Source organism: Phascolarctos cinereus, unplaced genomic scaffold (genome assembly GCF_003287225.1).
Source record: "Phascolarctos cinereus isolate Bilbo 61053 unplaced genomic scaffold, phaCin_HiC Scaffold_7;HRSCAF=346, whole genome shotgun sequence".
Classification (NCBI taxonomy): domain Eukaryota; kingdom Metazoa; phylum Chordata; class Mammalia; order Diprotodontia; family Phascolarctidae; genus Phascolarctos; species Phascolarctos cinereus.
In genome coordinates, this window is record NW_027556180.1 from 85,304,990 (window position 1) to 85,323,486 (window position 18,497).

Here is an 18,497-nt window from a genome sequence, read left to right on the forward strand (position 1 = left end):
AGGATCCATGAAGGAAGGGAGCCCCTGCTCAGGATGGATGACATGATGATGGAGACAGAAGAGATGCCCAATTCTTATTCTGCTTTTTTTGACAAAGGAAAACACCCTTTGAACTAGAAGGGAGAGAATCAAAATTTTTAATAGGCAGCTGATACCCAAGGTAAGTATGGAGAGGATAAATGATTACCCTATCTGTCCTTGAAGATTCAAATTACTAGGATAAAGCAAACTACATCCTGGGATAATGAATGAATTGCTAAATATAACTGTTAGACATCTTTGAAAGATCACAGAAAATGGGAGAGGTACTATAAGACTGAAAAAGGCAAATGTACTAACTTTTTGATAAAAGGACAGAGAATGGAGTCAGCAAATTTTATTCCTGCATATTGATTCCTGACAAAATTCTAGAAAATATTTATCGAAAATATGGCAGGTGAATATCTAGAAAAGGAATTGATCTTCAGCATGCTTCATCTCCAGACAATGCTAAAATGGCACAGGGTAATTATGTAGATATAGCTTATCTAGATTTTAGCATATCATCTGACAAATGATTATGGAAATCTGGAGAAATATAGGCTAAACAACAGTATATTTAGGTGGATTTAGAACTGAATGAATGGCTAGACCCAAAGAACAATCATTAAGAGTTCTATATCAGCTTAGAAGGAGGTCTATAGTACAGCATTCTCAGAATCACAGAGTGCATGTTACCAACTCTGTTAACACACACAAAAGCATGACATAACACAGAGAAATAGGTGACATGTTAGATGTCAGAGGAAGGATATAAAGTGATCTCCACAGGCTACAGAACATTGGGCTGAGTTGAATAAACTGAAATTTAATAGAGAAACACGTAAAAGTTTTAAACCTTGATTCAAAAAACAAAACAAAGCAAAACAAAAACTCGAGTACAAGATGGGAAAAGTATGGTTATGGAGAATTTTGTTTAAAAAGTTCTGGGTTTTTTTGTGAGAACTGTAAGCAAGTTCAATTGAGTTGAAAGTATGATATGGAAGCCAAGAAAGATAATCACAGTGTCTAATAAATGCTTTTGCATAAATGAATGAAAGAACAGTATCCAAGATTAGGTACATGATTGTTTCTCTGAACCCTGCCTCCTCAGTCCACATCTGGATTATCAGGTAACACATTTTAGGATACACACTAACAAACTGGAATGTATTCAAAGGAAGGCAACCAGGAAGGCATTAGACTCCAAAATCATGCCACATGAGGATACTTAGCCCAGAGAAGAATTGGGAGGAATGTGATAGGAATAATTTGAAGGACTGTCACATTAAAGACACTGTCATCACGTTAAAGACAGTGGTGGTGCACCCTGAGGACCAGACCCCTGAGCCTCAAATGGTGCCTTGCCACTGGACCTTTAGCACTTCTAATCCTTTCCATTAGCTCAGAAGCTCTTGCATGTGTTGTCTTTCCCAATTAGAGTGTGAAGATCTTGAGAGCAGGGACTTTTCTATTCATATCCATGGCACTTGGGAGAAGAGAAGGCTTGGCAAGCACTTAAATGCTTTCTCATTTGTTCATGGACAAGTTATTAACATGTTCTGTTTAGTCCCAGAAGGCAAAGCTAAAAACAGTGTGTGGAAGTTGCAGAGAGGCAAACTTAGGTTTCCTTCAAGATACAACTTCTAATAATTAGATCTACTGAAAATTAAGTGGACAACCATTGAAGCTGGAATTTTCCATTCATTTGAGGTCTTCAGGAAAAGACTGGATGACAACTTTTTTGATATCATATAGATAGAATTTTTGTTCTGGTATGTACTGGACAAGGTAGTTTCTTGGGTCCTTCTGACCCTGAGGTTCTATGACAGGGAAGTGGAAGAATTACAGAAAGAGCTGGTATCTCTTTCGAAGGATGACAACACTGCCTGTCTGGGCCTAGAAAGGGATCAATTATGTATGAAGTCATGACACTGATTTTCCAGTGTATGAAGAATATAATAGTTTCCCAAGATTTACACTCACTATTCCTGAAATGCTGAAATTCCAAATCACACTTACTGTTGCTATTAATGATTTAAATATCCCTCTATGCTGTGCCCAGAAAAATAATAATCAGACCAATTGCTCTGATAACTATCTGGTGATTTAATTAATTCACAAGCAGAATGAAAGTATTATGGTGAATATGACTTATTAATTTTCAATTTGACCATTAAGGAAACTGAAGCAACTCTATAACAGTTGCAGGTCCACATTGGTAGACAGATTTTCTTACCATGATTCTGTACACTAATGAATGGCAGGTCATGATAATATTGACCACCCCCTAAAATCCCTAATGCATAGCACAGTAATACGTGCACACTTAATAAATGTTTATTGAATTAAATTATGCCAAAGGAAAACTATAAGACCAAATACTCCAAAAATTTCAAATAAAGAAAATAAATTTCAAGTAATTTCTCTATTTTCATGGTACCTGATAGCTGAGTAAACAATGTTATTTCTAGATACAGAACACTAAGCAGCACTCCTACATCACTGTATTCTCTTAGGCACACATAATTCTCATTAAGATACTTGTGTCAAATATTTTATACTGCCAGAATACACACAAGCTTCTTTTTACAACAGGTGAGTAAAATCCAGACTTCAAAAGGCTGTAACATCAGTCCCACCTCAACAAAAACACATTTATGGAGCATTTTAAGATCTGTAAAGGGCTGTCCATACATTATCCATTTGCTTCCTACAACAACTTTGTGAGGCAGATGCTCTTATAATCCTTATTGCACAAATGAGGAAACTAAAGTTCTAGGAAATTAAATACCTAGCCCAGAGCTGCACAGTGAGGAAGTTTCTGAAGAAGACTCAAAACCAGGTCTTCCTGACTTCAAGCCCAGGTCTCCATTCACTCTGACACAAAGCAATTTGGGTAAAAGGACAAAGACTGATAACAGTGATTGACTGATGATATCTGGCAAAAGTGAATAGTAGCAAACATGACCGAACTCTATCTGATACAATGAGGCTGTTTCAGCCTAATCCTGTGATAAAAACTCAACATGCTGACCTTGCAATGACAGAGCACCTTAAAATTGCCCAAGAGCTTCTGTGTTATTAAAAATACACTACAAGCTACCATTGCAAAGAGTTAGAAGAGTTGTGGTTCGAAGAGCCTGGATGGAGTGAAGAGAATGAGGACAGGAGAATCAACAGATCCTGTGGTGCAGTTTGTTAAAGAAGCACTGGACAGCTAAGATAAACACATCAAGCTGGTGACACTAGCAAAGACAATGGTCACTACTGCACTAAGGACATATACAATGTCAAGACAGCTATTCAATGTAACTGGCTCAATATAAAATATTTACTACCCTAAAGTAATGACAAAATGATGTAAAAGATCTAAGAAACCTGTATGACATCAATGATTCTCAATAACACAGGGTCTGAAATGCTAAAAAGGCAAAGTACTAGGCTATCAATTGTCAAGAAAATTCTTTAAGGAATAAAAATGCCTACTAAAGCAAGGAAGTGTCACAGCAGGAAGAATTCTGAGGTATCTATGAGTGACTGGTTTTTTGAAGCAGTGTGTAGACAAATGCACCAAAGATATACTAACAAAAACCAAAAGTGTTTTAAGAAACTGAGGACCGAGGAAAACACCAAGACAAAGCATGAAGTCCAGAAAGAAGCATTTTAAGTGAAGCCTTGGGTGAGTCACTTAAACTCTCAATATCCTAGGCAACTGTCCATGAGGTGCTGAAAAGGAAGGTGTTGACCTGCCCTGAGAGAAGGTTCCTTCACAAGGAGCTCCCTATACCAATGAAATCACAGGTTTGGACTCCGTCTTGATACTAAAATATGAATGAAGTGCCCTGGGATGTGGAAAAAGCCAAGCTGAAGAAGGTCACAGCCTGAGAAATGGTGGTATATTTTGTATCTCAGATCAACAAGCAAAAACATATATTAACCTCAAATACCACAGTAAACCCCAAACTATATACATTCCCCAGTAAATCCACTTAAATACCTGCCCATACAGTAAGGCCTGGAGCTGTGGACACAGACGCAGAGGCAGGCACCAGACTCTTTGGTGACAATTACAGCACCCAAACAAGCCCCATAGAAGGATCAGGAATAACTTCTGTTTGCTTTAGAGCTGGTCAGGGGTCCTGTTTGGTATGGGCCTCTTATTATTAGCATAGGTGTCACTGGAGTGGTTTCCGAAAACGGTAACCCACATGGGACAAGCTGCCAGATTTCCTCCATGGGAGATTCACAGGCCAGAGGGTAACTTCACAATGATCTGGCTTCTATTGACAGAGAGAGGGCAAGATGCTAGACAAACAACCACTATTCTCTCTTTATGGACTTTGCTTAAAACTTACCTAGATTCTAGTGTAAAACTAGTGTATTGCCTCTTTAATACACTACTTTCAAATTTCTCTTTGCAAATACATTATTTATTTTTCCTATAAGGATAAGTGACTATACTGCTCCCTAGCAACTTTTATATCTCCTTCTATGTATCTGCTTTTAAAAACTGTACATTCAAACCTTTATTTATCAAGTACTGAGGGTGACACAGAAATTGAGGAAAAAAGTGAAGCAGGTGACATTAGTATGTTTTTATATGACATATGGGTGACAAAACTTGATTAAAAGATAAACTATAAGAAAAAAATTCCTCAAGTTACCCTTTTCATATATATATATATACAAAAAGCTTCATTTATGAAGAAACTGTGCCAAGTACTTAAATTAAACATGCATGTACATGTACACATGTGTACATATATAATACATAATACATCATGTGTATGTGTATATATGTGTGTCTGTGCTTATCTATTTATTTATTTGTTTTTATCTACCTATCTTAGATGGTGAGGTCTTCCAGAAGCTCTTTAGGTGATTATGTGCTGATTTTATCAAGTCTCAGAAGACTTAGGCCTAACTAAACATACTGGAAAAACTAAGGAGATAAAGAATAACTATTGATTGGATTATGCTAAGAAAACTATAACAGAGACTCACCTTGGGTATAAATAGAGCCCACTTAGTTGGACCAACAATGCAGGGAGACAATGAACTGGGCTAAAAATTAAATAGGAATTCAATAAAAGATCCTAAAGCACCTCTGGGGAATTATGTGGGCTACAACACACAATACTACATAATTCCATTTCATATATATACACATATATATATTCTTATGTATATATATTATTTCTGTTCCTTCATATTTGGTATTTTCAGAAATGTAGCAATGATGATTTTGCAGCAGCTAAAAGATAAAGATGTCTAACCCCCAGAAATGAGATTCATTACTACTTAATCATTAAGAAAAACCCACAATTTTTTCATTAAAATCTTAAAGCAAAAATCATCAAGAAAATCTATCTTTTTCATAAAAACATCTCTTGGAATTCACAGTCATCATCTATTATAATCTTCATGGAGCTATCGATTCCTCTACAAAAAATCTGTACCATCTGGCAAAATAACAATTACAAAATTGAACATACTCTTTGACTCAGGGTCTCTATTCTGGCACTTTAGATATAACTAAAAGGAAAAAAGGCCCTATCTTTATAAAAATATTCACAGCTGCTTGACATATTATAGCATAAAATCTGCTGACAACACTGGTTGAACAAATAAATAAGGTCCTATCAACGTACTTAAAGAATACAAAAAAAGTAGGGAATGATCTATGTGATAAGATGCAAAGTGAGGTCAGCAAAGCAATAACAGCCAATATAATAACTGTAACTGAACAAAACCAACAAAGACCATGGTCCTTTCTAATATTCAGAAGGATTTAGAATCTAGAGGGAATCCGAAAGCTAACCTTATTGGTATTATTCGTTCCCCTACCCCTCCTACCTAGGACCTGTGATTTCTCCTGAATAGAGAACTCCTTTGTGGAAATCTCCCTCTGCTGATGCCGACTATAAACACATTTGTAGCTATAGAGCTGCCTGGGGCACCGGGCAATGGTCACATGAGTATGGGTCAGATGCAGGACTTGAGACTGAACCTGGGTCTTCCAAATTCCAAGGTTGGTCATCTCTCTCCACACCATGTGGACCCTCTATTCTTATTTTGTTAAAATTCCTTTTTTTCCCCCACAAGCAAAATGTAAACAGCTTGAATGTGGGATTTTATTTGGAGATTCACATAATATATGCCTTTGAGCATGCTAAATTTGTAGAAATAATAACAGCAAAAATATCTCATCATGCAGTTAAATATAAATTGTTTTTTAAAAATTCCTTTACTTTATTTGAAAATTGTGATTTAGTATTTTTGTTTCTCTAAAACCATTAAATCCCTCATCTTACCTCCTCTTGGTAATTCTGTGTGAAGGTATGCCAGGCCTCTGGTAACAGAATGTGCCAAACGACAAGAGCTTACCCAATCACTGGTATGAAGACTCAAATACTTGCACAAAGAGCCCTTAATAAAAAAGTAGAAACAGTGAAATTAATTCTGTTACCATAAATAAACATTGATTTTAAAAGGCCTGCCTCAAGTAGGGTTTCTAGATTTGATTTTGTCAGTATTGTTACATCAAAATCAGCTCAGCACAACATCTGAAAAGCTAAGAAGACTATGTGTTGTAGCATAAGGGATAAAAAAGCATTTCTTCTTACAGATTTCTTTCAGAAATAAAGCACTATCATCATAAAGGAATGGAGACTGAAGAATCTATTTGAAAAGATCATACAGAAACCCTGGGAATGAGAGGTTTTGTTGTTTCTATTGAACTGAAGTATTTCTAAAACCATATTATAATGATAATACCATAAAGGACGTTAATGGAAAAACTGACTAAAGAAATGCGAAGTAGCTTCTTGGAACATTCTATTTTCTTTTTTTTACTGACATGCTTATTGCACTTATTTTTCACATAATTGATTATTTTTAATAGACTCAGAAACAAAAAGGAGAAAAATGCATTCACTACAGTGGCTAATCAACCACAAAAGCCAGGCAAGAATGAAAAGAAATCACACTTATCATACTGATTAGAAAAATGAAAAACAGAAAAGAGTAAAAATTATGGTGGGAACATGTAGGATCTAGAAGAAAGATACCTAGAAGATTATATTCTTTGGCATTTAAATTGTGTCTCATATCACTGGTATCTAAGATATCCTCTAGAATTCAAAATCCATAACTCATTCTATAAGGTGAGTTCCTTTAAGGGTTATTTGGTCTATTACAAAGAATCTATTATCTTATCAACATCTCTTTTACAAAGATTTAATTTGCAATCTTACATGTTTTACGTTACTATTCCTCAAATACAAAAAAGTACCTTTGTTATAATCTCTTTGGTATAAGCACATCGTATGGGAGATTAATCACATAATCAATATTTTCTTTTTTTTAACGTTTTCTATTCCATCTATCAAGAAAAAATTATTTAAATTGTTTTTAGGTAAAAAGGCAATTAGTATAAATTGTGTATGTAATTCTGAAATTGACAGTCTCCTTATGCTTAAGAACAGGACTCTCTCAGTTCCATTTTTTATAAAGTACTTACATTGGGGTAATATTCCATCACCAACAAATACTCCATTCGTGCATCAGCAGTGAATCTTTCATCTCCAACAATGAAGCGAGCAATGTTATCGTGGTCCATAAGAGGAATGCGATAAATGTTCCTCTCATTGATAAAGTTTTGACGATTGGCAAAAGAAAAAACTTTTACAGCTACTGGACGCTCATCCAAGGAACCTTTATACACTGCTCCATATCGTCCTCGACCAATCAGCTGCAAACGTTTAAGTAAAGTCATGGCAGTAATTCAAATGGAGTACATGATAACTGAATAATTAATCCTTACCCAATTTTAAGAATCACATATTTGAGTAATGGGTCTTTTACTCCTGTTTAGTTTAATAAAACCTAATAAGTAAGCAGCCAACTAAAATGTCAATTAAAAACCAAGTAATTTTCACAGAATCTGTTGCCTCATCATATAGGATATTATTAAATGCTTAAAAACTGTATGTTTCACAACTGAACTGTACCATGGTCTTATATAACAAAGACATTAGCCAAAATTATTTCGTTCTTATTCACAAGGCAGTCTATTTCATTGGTCTATAATGAATATTTTTCTCCTGTAACTGTAAAACTAATTACCAAAGAATGTATTTTAACAATATAGTTTTATCTTTTAACAAAGTTAAAAAATGTTTTCATGAATATCCTAAACCATTAATGTTTGACACCTATTAAAAGTTTTTAACTAGTGGGAAATATCCTCTACATGTTCAATATTATGAAATATTTAAATGTATATTTTCATTTTTAATAACGACAGGAAGGGTTAAAAGTGATGCTGTTAATAGATATTTTCCCATTTAGATTAAATAAAGTCTCAATGCTGGATCAAAAGTATCTTATTGTATAAAAATAAATGAAGAACTGAAATACTACTATAAATAAAAATTGAAAAGATGATTAAGACAATATATAATAAATATAAAAATACTTAGAAATTTTTTTCCTCACACTTCATATAGCACTTTGCTCACTTATACTTCTCTTATATACTTATGTTCCATTTGAGTATTATATTTCCCTATCAAGTGAGATAGTATTTGTAAAAAATGCTTAGCAAAGTGCCTGGTATATAGTAGGCACTATATAATATTCTCCCCCTTGTTATGAAATGCACTTCTTTATATCTTCTAATTTTTAAAAAATGATGGGACCTTTTACATTCAGGTCAAATATCTATAAGGAGCTTACTGAGGTATGGTGTAAGATGTTATATGTAAGGCTGATGTGAGGTGTAAGGCTATCCCTAAAGCTTGCCAATCTTCTTTCCAGGTTTCCTAGCAATTCTTGTAAAAAATGGCATCCTTTCCTGGTAATTAGGTATTGGGGTTTATGAAACTCTAGGCTATTGTGTTGAGTTACTTTACATAGTCCAGTCCATTGATCTGATTTTTTTATTTTTTAAATCCAGTACAAAATAGTTTTGATCATTGCTGCTTTTGGGGCAAATCTGAACGGCATATCACAGCCGAATTAGGTAGCTTCATGATTTTTTTAGGATACTGATATGGCCCAACCATTAACACTCAATACCGTATCAATTATTTCCATAAAGAAAGTTTTATGATTGTATTTGCCAAGTCCCAAGTATGTCTTGGTGGGTTAATCAAATGGGTCACTGATCTTATCAATTTGTATGTTTTCTACAACAAAGTAGATGGTAATCCTTTCTTATGACTGTTCATCTGTTATCCCTAATCCTTGCCATGGGAAAAGACCATTTTTTTCTTCCTATCATACATTTTTTTCATAACATCTTTTATTCCTATTTTTGAAGGTTCTTCATTGATATAGTCTGCTCACACCTACTATGAGCCTCCATTGTCCTCTGTGGGAGTGCTCTATATCTTGCAATGATCCAACAATGTCAGTATTATACTGTAATTAAAATGATGAGCCTTTGTTTCTGGGAGAAGACTAGCATCAGAAAAGGAATACACAACTTCTGAAGGCAATCCACCCTGATTTCCTCTTCCGACCTCTTGTCCCAATACTCAGCCATTTGTATCATCTGTCTCAAGTATGTATACCATCCCACAAATGTTATAGGCTATCCATGCAACAATATATCATAATTTGGAACATAGACATTTCTCAAGCACTTGTTTTTTCCTGTGTGGATAGTGAGGATGTACCCTCTTTTTTTATTTAGTATTTTATTTTACCCCACTTACATATAAAAACAATTTTTAACATTTGTTTTTAAAACTTTGAAATTCTAAACGCTCTCCCTTCCTCCCTCCCTGCCCTCCTCATTGAGAAGGCAAATAATTCAATATAGAATACACATGTGTAGCCATGCAAAACATATCTATAACAGTCATGCTGGGAAAGAAAACAGACCAAAAAAAACCTCAAGAAAAATAAAATTTAAAAAATATGCTTCTATCTGTATTCAGATTTCATCAATTCTCTGGGAATGGATAGCATTTTTCATCATAAGTCCTTCAGAGTTGTCTTGGATCATTATATTGCTGAGAACAACTAAGTCGTTCACAGCTGATCATCTTACAATATTGCTGTTATTTTGTACACATTACATTTCACTTTGTAACAGCCCATACAAGTCTTTCCAGGTTTTTCTGAGAGCACCCTGCTCATCATTTCTTATAGGACAATAGTATTCTATCATAATCGCATACCACAATATTGAGCCATTCCCCAATTAATGGGCATCCCCTCAATTTCTAATTCTTTGCCCCCAGAAAAGAGCTGTTATAAATATTTGTGTACATATAGGTCCCTTTCCTTTCCTTTTTTTTTTTTAAATCTCTTTTGGGATACAGACTGAGTAGTGGTACTGCTTGTTCAAAGAGTATGCATGGTTTTGTAGACCTTTGGGCATAGTTCCAAATTGCTCTACAAAACGGTTCAAGCAGTTCACAACTCCACCAACAATGCATTAATGTCCCATTTTCCCACATCCCCTCCAACATCTGTCATTTACATCTTCTGTCCTGTTAGCCAATCTGATTGGTATGAGGTAGTACCTCAGAATTGTTTTAATTTGCATTTCTCTACTCAGTAGTGAGTTAGAATATTTTTTTCACATGGTTATAGATAGCTTTGATTAGTTCATCTGATCATATCTTTTAATTATTTATCAACTGGGGTATGGCTCTTATTTTCATAAATTTGACTCAGTTCTCTATGTGTTTGAGAAATGAAGCCTTCATCAGAGAAACCTGCTTCAAATTTTTTTTACAGTTATTATTGCTAACTGTATTTCCCTCCCTCCAACATCCCTCCTGTTTATTCTATTCTTTCTTTATCCTTTAACCCTGAACCTCCTCAAAAGTGTTTTGCTTCCAACTACCCCTTCCCCCAATCTGTCCTCCCTTCTATCACCTCCACCCCCTTCTCTTATCTCCTTCCCTCCTTACTTTCCTGTAGGGTAAGACAGATTTCTATACCCAAGTGAGTGTGAATGTTATTCCCTCTTTGAGCCAATTCTGATAAGAGTAAGGTTGACTCACTTCCCCCCACCTCCTCCCTCTTCCCCTCCACTGTAAATGCTTTTTCTTGCCTCTTTTATGTGAGATAATTTATTCCACTCTACCTTTCCCTTTTTCTTTCTCCCAGTATATTCCTCTTTCACCCCTTAATTTTATTTTTAGATAACATCCCTTCACATTCAACTCACACATATGCCCTCTGTCTATATTTACTCCTTCTAACTACCCTAATAATGAGAAAGGTCTTACGAGTTACAAATATTATCTTCCCATGTAGGAATATAAACAGTTTAACCTTAAGTCCCTTATGCTTTCCTTTTCTGTTTATATTTTTATGTTTCTCTTTAATCTTGAACTGGAAAGTCAAATTTCCTATTTACCTCTGGTTTTTTCATTAAGAATGCTTGAAAGTCCTCTATTTCATTGAATATCTATTTTCCCCCCCTGAAAGATTATACTCAATTTTGCAGGGTAATTGAGTCTTGGTTGTAATCCTAGCTCCTTTGTGCTCCAGAATATCATATTCCAAGTCCTCTAATCCTTTAATGTAGAAGCTCCTAAATCTTGCGTTATCTTGATGGTGGCTCCATGATACCTGAATTGTTTCTTTCTGGCTGCTTGCAATATTTTCTCCTAGACCTGGGAATTCTGGAATTTGGCTATAACATTCCTGGCAGTTTTCATTTTGGGATCTCTTCCAGAAGGTGATCAGTAGATTCTTTCAGTTTCTATTTTACCCTCTGGTTCTAGAATACCAGGGCAGTTTTCCTTGATAATTTCTTGAAAGGTGATGTCTAGGCTGTTTTTTTGATCATAGCTTTCAGGTAGTCCAATAATTTTTAAATTATCTCTCCTGGATCTATTTTCCAGGTCAGTTGTTTTTCTAACAGGATATTTCACACTGTCTTCTATTTTTCTATTCTTCTGGTTTTGTTTTATTGTTTCTCGATTTCTCATAAAGTCATTGGTTTCCATTTGCTCCATTCTAATTTTTAAGGAATTATTTTCTTTGGTGAGCTTTTGGAGCTCCTTTTCCATTTGGCCAATTCTGTTTTTAAGGCATTCTTGTCTTCATTGGCTTTTTGGACCACTTTTACCATTTGGCCTGGTTTGTTTTTTAAGGTATTATTTTCTTCAATATTTTTTTGTGTCTTCTTTATCAAGCTGTTGACTTGTTTTTCATGATTTTCTCGCATCACTCTCATTTTTCTTCCCAATTTTCCCTCTACCTCTCTTACTTGATTTTCAAAATCCTTTTTGAGCTCTTCTAAGGTCTGAGACCAATTTCTATTTTTCTTGGAGGCTTTGGATATAGGAGCTTTGACTTTGTTGTCTTCTTCTGAGTGTGTGTTTTGATCTTCCTTGTCACCATAGTAACTTTCTATAGTCAGAGATTTTTTTCATTGTTTGCTCATTTTCCCAGCCTATTACTTGACTTATAACCCCGTATTAAAGTAGGGTTCTGCTTCCAGGGTGGAGGGAGCATTATCCCAAGCTTCAGGGGTTTTGTGCAGCTGTTTTCAGAGATATTCTAGGGACCTATAAATTTTTATTTCTTCCAAGGTGGTATGATCTAAGGAGAGGTGTTTACTACTCTCCTGGCCTGTGCTCTGGTCTGTGAGTGACCACAAGCACTCTTTTCTGCCCTGGAGGGTCCTCCCCTCCACTGCAAGGTGGCTGCAAGGTCTGCGATGCTAGCGCTCCTCGTCGCCTTGGGAGTGCCACCCAGGACAACAACCTGGATCCAAGTATGGGCAAAGCAACAGAGTCTTGCCTCAGTGTTAGCAAAAAGACCTCTGTAATCTCCTTCTGACCAGGTGTTCGATCCTCTTAACCATCTGTGGGTTGAGAGCTCTGGAAACAGCAGCTGCTGATTTAGTCACTCCCAAGGCCTGCTCCTGGTTTGCTAGGGCCAGGGCTGTTCTGGCGCACCCTGTGCTGGACTGCACTCCACTCTCACCCAGGTGCAACAAACCTTTCCTGCTGACCTTCTAAGTGGTCTTTGGCATCTATGGGCTAAGTTTCTGGAAACCCCCACTGCTGCCAGTGATTCAGTCACCCTGACGCCTGTTCCTAGTGTGCTGGGGCCCAGTCTGCACGTGGCCTATGCTGGACTGCACTCCTATCTCACCCTGGTGCAACAGACCTTTCCTGCCAAACTTCCAAGTTGTCTTGGGCTGGAAATTTGTTTTACTCTATCTTTCTGTGGGTTCTGCTGCTCTAGAATTTGTTTCAAGTCATCTTTTAAAGGTATTTGGAGGAGGTTGGGAGAGAACTCAGGTGAGTCCCGGCCTTTACTCCACCATCATGGCTCCACCTCAAGGATCTATTCTTTAGAGTGGTTACAGATCTCATCCAGAAGGCTGTGCACTATTCTAGGCTTGATATAACCAGTACGACATCATCTGCAAATAGGAACAACTGGAAACCTTCACACCCTACAGGAAATTCTTCTTCTACTTGGACGCCATGCTTGATCTCCAGCATTACAATGGTGAACACTTCTAATTAGTATATATGTCACTGCTTTATGCTTTACTTGATGTTTATGATTAGAGGGCTATTGAACACATTACCACTGTGTTTATAACTTTCAAGGAATCTTGAATTCACTGTACAGAGGAGAGATCTTGTTGGAAAAGAGCCATTAGGACTACACTTCAACTATCATCCTCATCACTCTCCTCCCCACCCCTAACCTGTGTTGCACATCTCTGGGTCATCTCCACATCATGTTGGAAAGCACGTATACCTTTACCCCTTTTCTAACTCCCCTTTCTGTGTTGTCATTCCCCCATGAGAATGTAGGGAGAGCCTGTTGTATTTGTTTGTGCATCTCTGGTACTCAGTGTTTGTAATTCTCTCTCTCCCCTGCCCTCCTTCCCTTCTACCTTCAAGCTGATTACAAAATACATGCATAGATAAACCATGTGCAGATGAAAAAAATGATTGACAAAAGATAATAAATAAATGGAAAAAAACTGGTATAAGCAATAACTGCTATAAGAATTCATAAGATAAAGAGACCATTCTGAATTGGCATAATCAGAAAACAATTTCCAGAAAAGGTGAGATTTCTTTATGCCTATATGCAACATGCAATCAAATGAAGGACATTAGTATCTGCCTTTTTTTCTCAGAGAGAACATGCTGAGTAAAAGAATGACCTTAACAACATTCTTACCTCCAGAAGTTTTAGATTATCTAGGTCCAGAGAGGGCTCAGAGGCTGCTGCTTCCATCATGTTCATACTGTGAAGACCTTGCTTACGATCCCCTGTAGGCAAACACAGGAATCCTATTAATGTCTAAAACAATAAATCTGTCATTTTTTAAGGGGGGGGGGAGAAGAATGTCTTTAATAAACTCTACAGATGCAAAAATGAGAGCTAATACATCAGTTGGGCAGAAAGATTTTGCCCAAAAGGTTTAACATAAGGAATTCCTTAATATACGAACTACTTACCACACCAACAGACTTTGCAAATAAAGGAAATGGGTGGCTCCTATGTGACTTCAGTTCTAGTAAACTCATTCTCCCAATAGATTATAATATGAAACCCAAATAAACTTAAATTCTTGGTAATATAAGCTCCAGGAGATCAAAGACCCTCTGGCTTTGGCATTTGTATCTTATCAACTACTACAATGCTGGTACATAATTGTTGCTTTAAAAATCCTTATTAAATTAAATTGAGCAGCTCCATATAATGAACCTAAATCAGGAAACTGAAACTCCGTTATCTGCGAAATGGGTGGTGACTTTTTAAAATCAAGAAATCAACAAGAAAATTATTTCTTTTTAAATTATTGTTTTTAATTAACAAAAGCTCTCTCCCTTCATCAAAAGCACTCCCTCCATCTAAAAAAAAAAGGGGGGGGAATAAAGACCCTGTAAGAAGCATGTATAGGCAAGCAAAACAAATTTTACATTGCATTTGTTTGCTTTTTTTTAAGTTTCATTTTGTATTTTTGAGTCTTTTCCTTTAAAAAGGATGTGGGTAGCATATTTTATCATTAATCTTCTGGAATCAAAGTTGGTCATTACTCTGATCAAGGTTCCTAAGTCTTTTAGAGTTGTCTTTACAATATTATTATCATCATATCACTTGATCCCTAGGTTCTGTTCACTTCACTCTGCATTAGTTCATAAAAATGTTCTCAGATTTCTCTAAAACTATTCCTTTCATCAGTCTTTTATAGCACAACAGTATTCTATCAATATTTATATAACATAATTGTTTTACTTCCTCCTTTGGCCAGTTCAGATTAGAATTAGGTTCAAGAGTCAGCCACTCTTTTCATCTTTTCTTTCTTGTTTGTGAGGATATCTACTTGTACACTCTCATTACATGAAATAATTTTCCCTAACTTCCTCTCCCTTTCCACCCCTATTATGTTCTCCTTTTCTTACTTTTCCATTCTGCTTTTAAGATCATCAAAGCATTACAGAAGGCAAGACATTACACTTCCAGGGCTTCCAATTAGGATCCCTCTATGACCACAGAAAGGAGTAGAGTTGAAGGGACACATATTATCTCTCCATATGAGAATGTAATCAGTGTAGTTTTTTTAAGTTCTTTATGATTACTTGTTCATTTTATATTTCATTTTGTTTGTTCATTTTATGTTTCTCTTGACTCATGTTTATACTTCATAGTGCAAATGTTTATGATTTTTCTTTTCATCAGAAATGGTTGGAAATCTTTTATTTCATTAAAGATCCATTTCCTTTACCTTGCAGGATTATACGCAGTTTTTCTGGATATAAGCCTAAATCGTTTGCTTTCTGTAATGTCACATTCCAAGCTCTCTTTCAGTGTAATCCAATGATTATTAATCCTTCCCCCCATGTCAGTTGTTCTGCTATGAGATAACTTATGTGTTCTTCCATTTCTTCAGCCTTAGAATTTGCTTTCATATTTCTTGTTGTCATAAAATAATTGTCTCTTATCTGATCCATTGTAATTTTCAGGGAGTTTTATAATTCTTGTGCCAAACTGTTAATTCTTTTTCTAATTATATCCTTCATACCTCTCATTTCTTTTCCACTTTTTTCCTCTAGTGCTCTCACTTCATTTATAAAAATATATGTATTTTTTAAACTCTTGCATTAAACCTCTTCCAGGAATTCTGATTGAATTTGTGCCCAGGCTATGTTTTATTTTGATGCTTTGATTGTATACATTTTTAAGTCATTCTCTTCTGGGCTTTCACGTAGAGCATCCCTGTCACCATCACAGATTTTTATGGTGGGATTCTTTTTTTTGTTTGCTCATTCTTCCAACCTACTTTCTGACTTGAACTTTATATTAGGGCCTTGCTCTGCATATTTCTAGGGAATGTTTGGGCTGGTCCTGCTGCTGCTTTCTTGAATCCTGTATTGTTCCAGACTCTCAGGAAAAGCTTAGACTGGGGATCTGCAAGCTTTCAGTGCTCCCAGAATGGTCTGATCCAAGCAAAGTTTGATACTGCCTGCCCTGGACTAAGTTCTGAAAATTCCTGATGTGATTTTGGATCTGAGCAACAGGTCTGCCTCATGCTTAAGTTGACAGTACTTCCCCTTCCCTCCTAATTCTTAGTATTATCTTATCTCTGTACATGTTCTTATTCCCTGTCACGCCCTTAACTCCAGGATACACACAGGATTAGAATGTAAGCTTGGTGAGGGCCAGGGTACTTTCAACTTTGTTGATAAGTTCTTAGCTCCTAATAAAGTGCCTTGAATATGTTAGGAACTTAGTAAATATTTGTAGAGTGGTAGTGATTGTGAACAAAAGATTAACTAAAAGTAATTGAAATTTTACCTGCCAGCATCCTATATCCAAAGAAGAGGGCAGCTATCAAAACAGCTAACACAGAGACCGATGCAAAGGCAATTACTATTGTTTCATCTCGGTGAAATGAATGAGGAGGACCTGAAAGAAAACAAATTAGAAACTGTTATACCATATTTTAAAAGATATGTTCTTATGGAGTACTAAAATCTTTTTTAAAAATTGAGTTAAAAACCAATCAAATTCTTGTTCTTAAATTATATTAAAAACCTACAAGAACAAAAATAATTAAGAAAAAAATCAATTATCTTATAAAAAAAGTCATGACCATGGAGCATGTAGGTGGTGCAGTGGATAGAGCTCTGGCCTTGGAATCAGGAGAACCTGAGTTCAAATCCAGCCTCAGACATTTGACACTTACTAGCTGTGTGACTCTAAGCAAGTCACTTAACCCCAATTGCCTCACCAAAAAAAAGCAAAAAAAAAAATCATGACCTTACATGGCATTAAAAAAACATAAAGACAAAAGTAAGTAAGAAACCAATAAATTAGTGATAAAAGGCATTTTAAGAACCTTACTGTAAATTATCTTGTAAAGGGCTGGAATACTGACAGATGTTAGGTAGGGTAGAGTTCTAGATAATCAAAAATGAGGTATATTATACAAAATGACATCAAAATACACATGTAATTATCATCTAATAACTCAATATTATTTGAGAGGAAGTTGGTGAGGTGTGAACTACAGAAATGACTAAAAAATTCAAGTGAATCAATTTAATGTTGGAAGAAGCATCAGTGGTTGTCACACACATAATATGACCATTTAATGGCTATCATACTCCCATACTTCCTTAAGTGTCTGCTTTGAAAGTGGGGTTAGAATCAAAGGATCACAGAATGAGACAAAAGGAATTTTAGTGACCATTTAATCTGACTCCTTTATTATACAGATGTCAAAACTCAGACTTGGAAATATTGAATTGGCCAAGGCTACACAACTAGCAGTGATACAATTAGAAGACAAGCCTGCTGAATCCCAATCCAGTGTTCTTTTGCCACAATACTATGAATTGCATGACAGCAGCATGAATTACTTTCATATTTTACCTGTTAAAAAATGTCTGTCACCCAAATTTTTGGGACAAGAACTCACTATTTGACAAAAACTGCTGGGAAAACTGAAAAGCAGTCTGGTAGAAACTAGGAAGAGACGAAGATCTTACACCATCTATCAAGACGAGGTCAAAATGGGTTCATGGTTTAGATAAAATGGACAATTTTGATTATACGAAATTAAAAAGTTTTTGCATAAACAAAACCAATACAACCAAGATTAGAAGTAAAACAAAGCTAGAAAACGATTTTTACAGCAAGTATCTCTGACAAAGGCCTCATTTCTCAAATATGTAGAGAAGTGAGTCAATTTAAAAGAATATGAGTCATTTCCCAATTGATAAATGGTCAAAAGATATGAACAGGCAGCTTTCAGAAGAAGAAATCAAAGCTATCTATGGGCATATAAAAGTGCCCTAAATCACTACTTATTAGACAAATGCAAATTAAAACAACTCTAAGATACCACCTCACATCTATCAGATTGGCTAACAGGATAGAAAGGGAAAATAATAAACGTTGGAGAGGATGCGGGAAAACTCGGACATTAATGCATTGTTGGTGGAGTTGTGAACTGATCT

At 35.8% G+C, this 18,497-nt stretch overlaps 1 protein-coding gene across 2 annotated transcripts in view; it reads right to left on the reverse strand.

Moving 5' to 3' along the window:
• Positions 1–18,497, reverse strand: part of BMPR2 (bone morphogenetic protein receptor type 2) — a 214,465-nt gene that overhangs the window by 31,674 nt on the left and 164,294 nt on the right. For both annotated transcript variants that reach the window (XM_020972823.2, XM_020972822.2), the window contains exons 4-7: positions 16,831–16,941; positions 14,209–14,300; positions 7,544–7,774; positions 6,336–6,450 (exon numbers count right to left, since the gene is read on the reverse strand). In XM_020972823.2, coding sequence (XP_020828482.1) covers positions 6,336–6,450; positions 7,544–7,774; positions 14,209–14,300; positions 16,831–16,941 — 549 coding nt within the window. The remainder of the gene's footprint in view (positions 1–6,335; positions 6,451–7,543; positions 7,775–14,208; positions 14,301–16,830; positions 16,942–18,497) is intronic.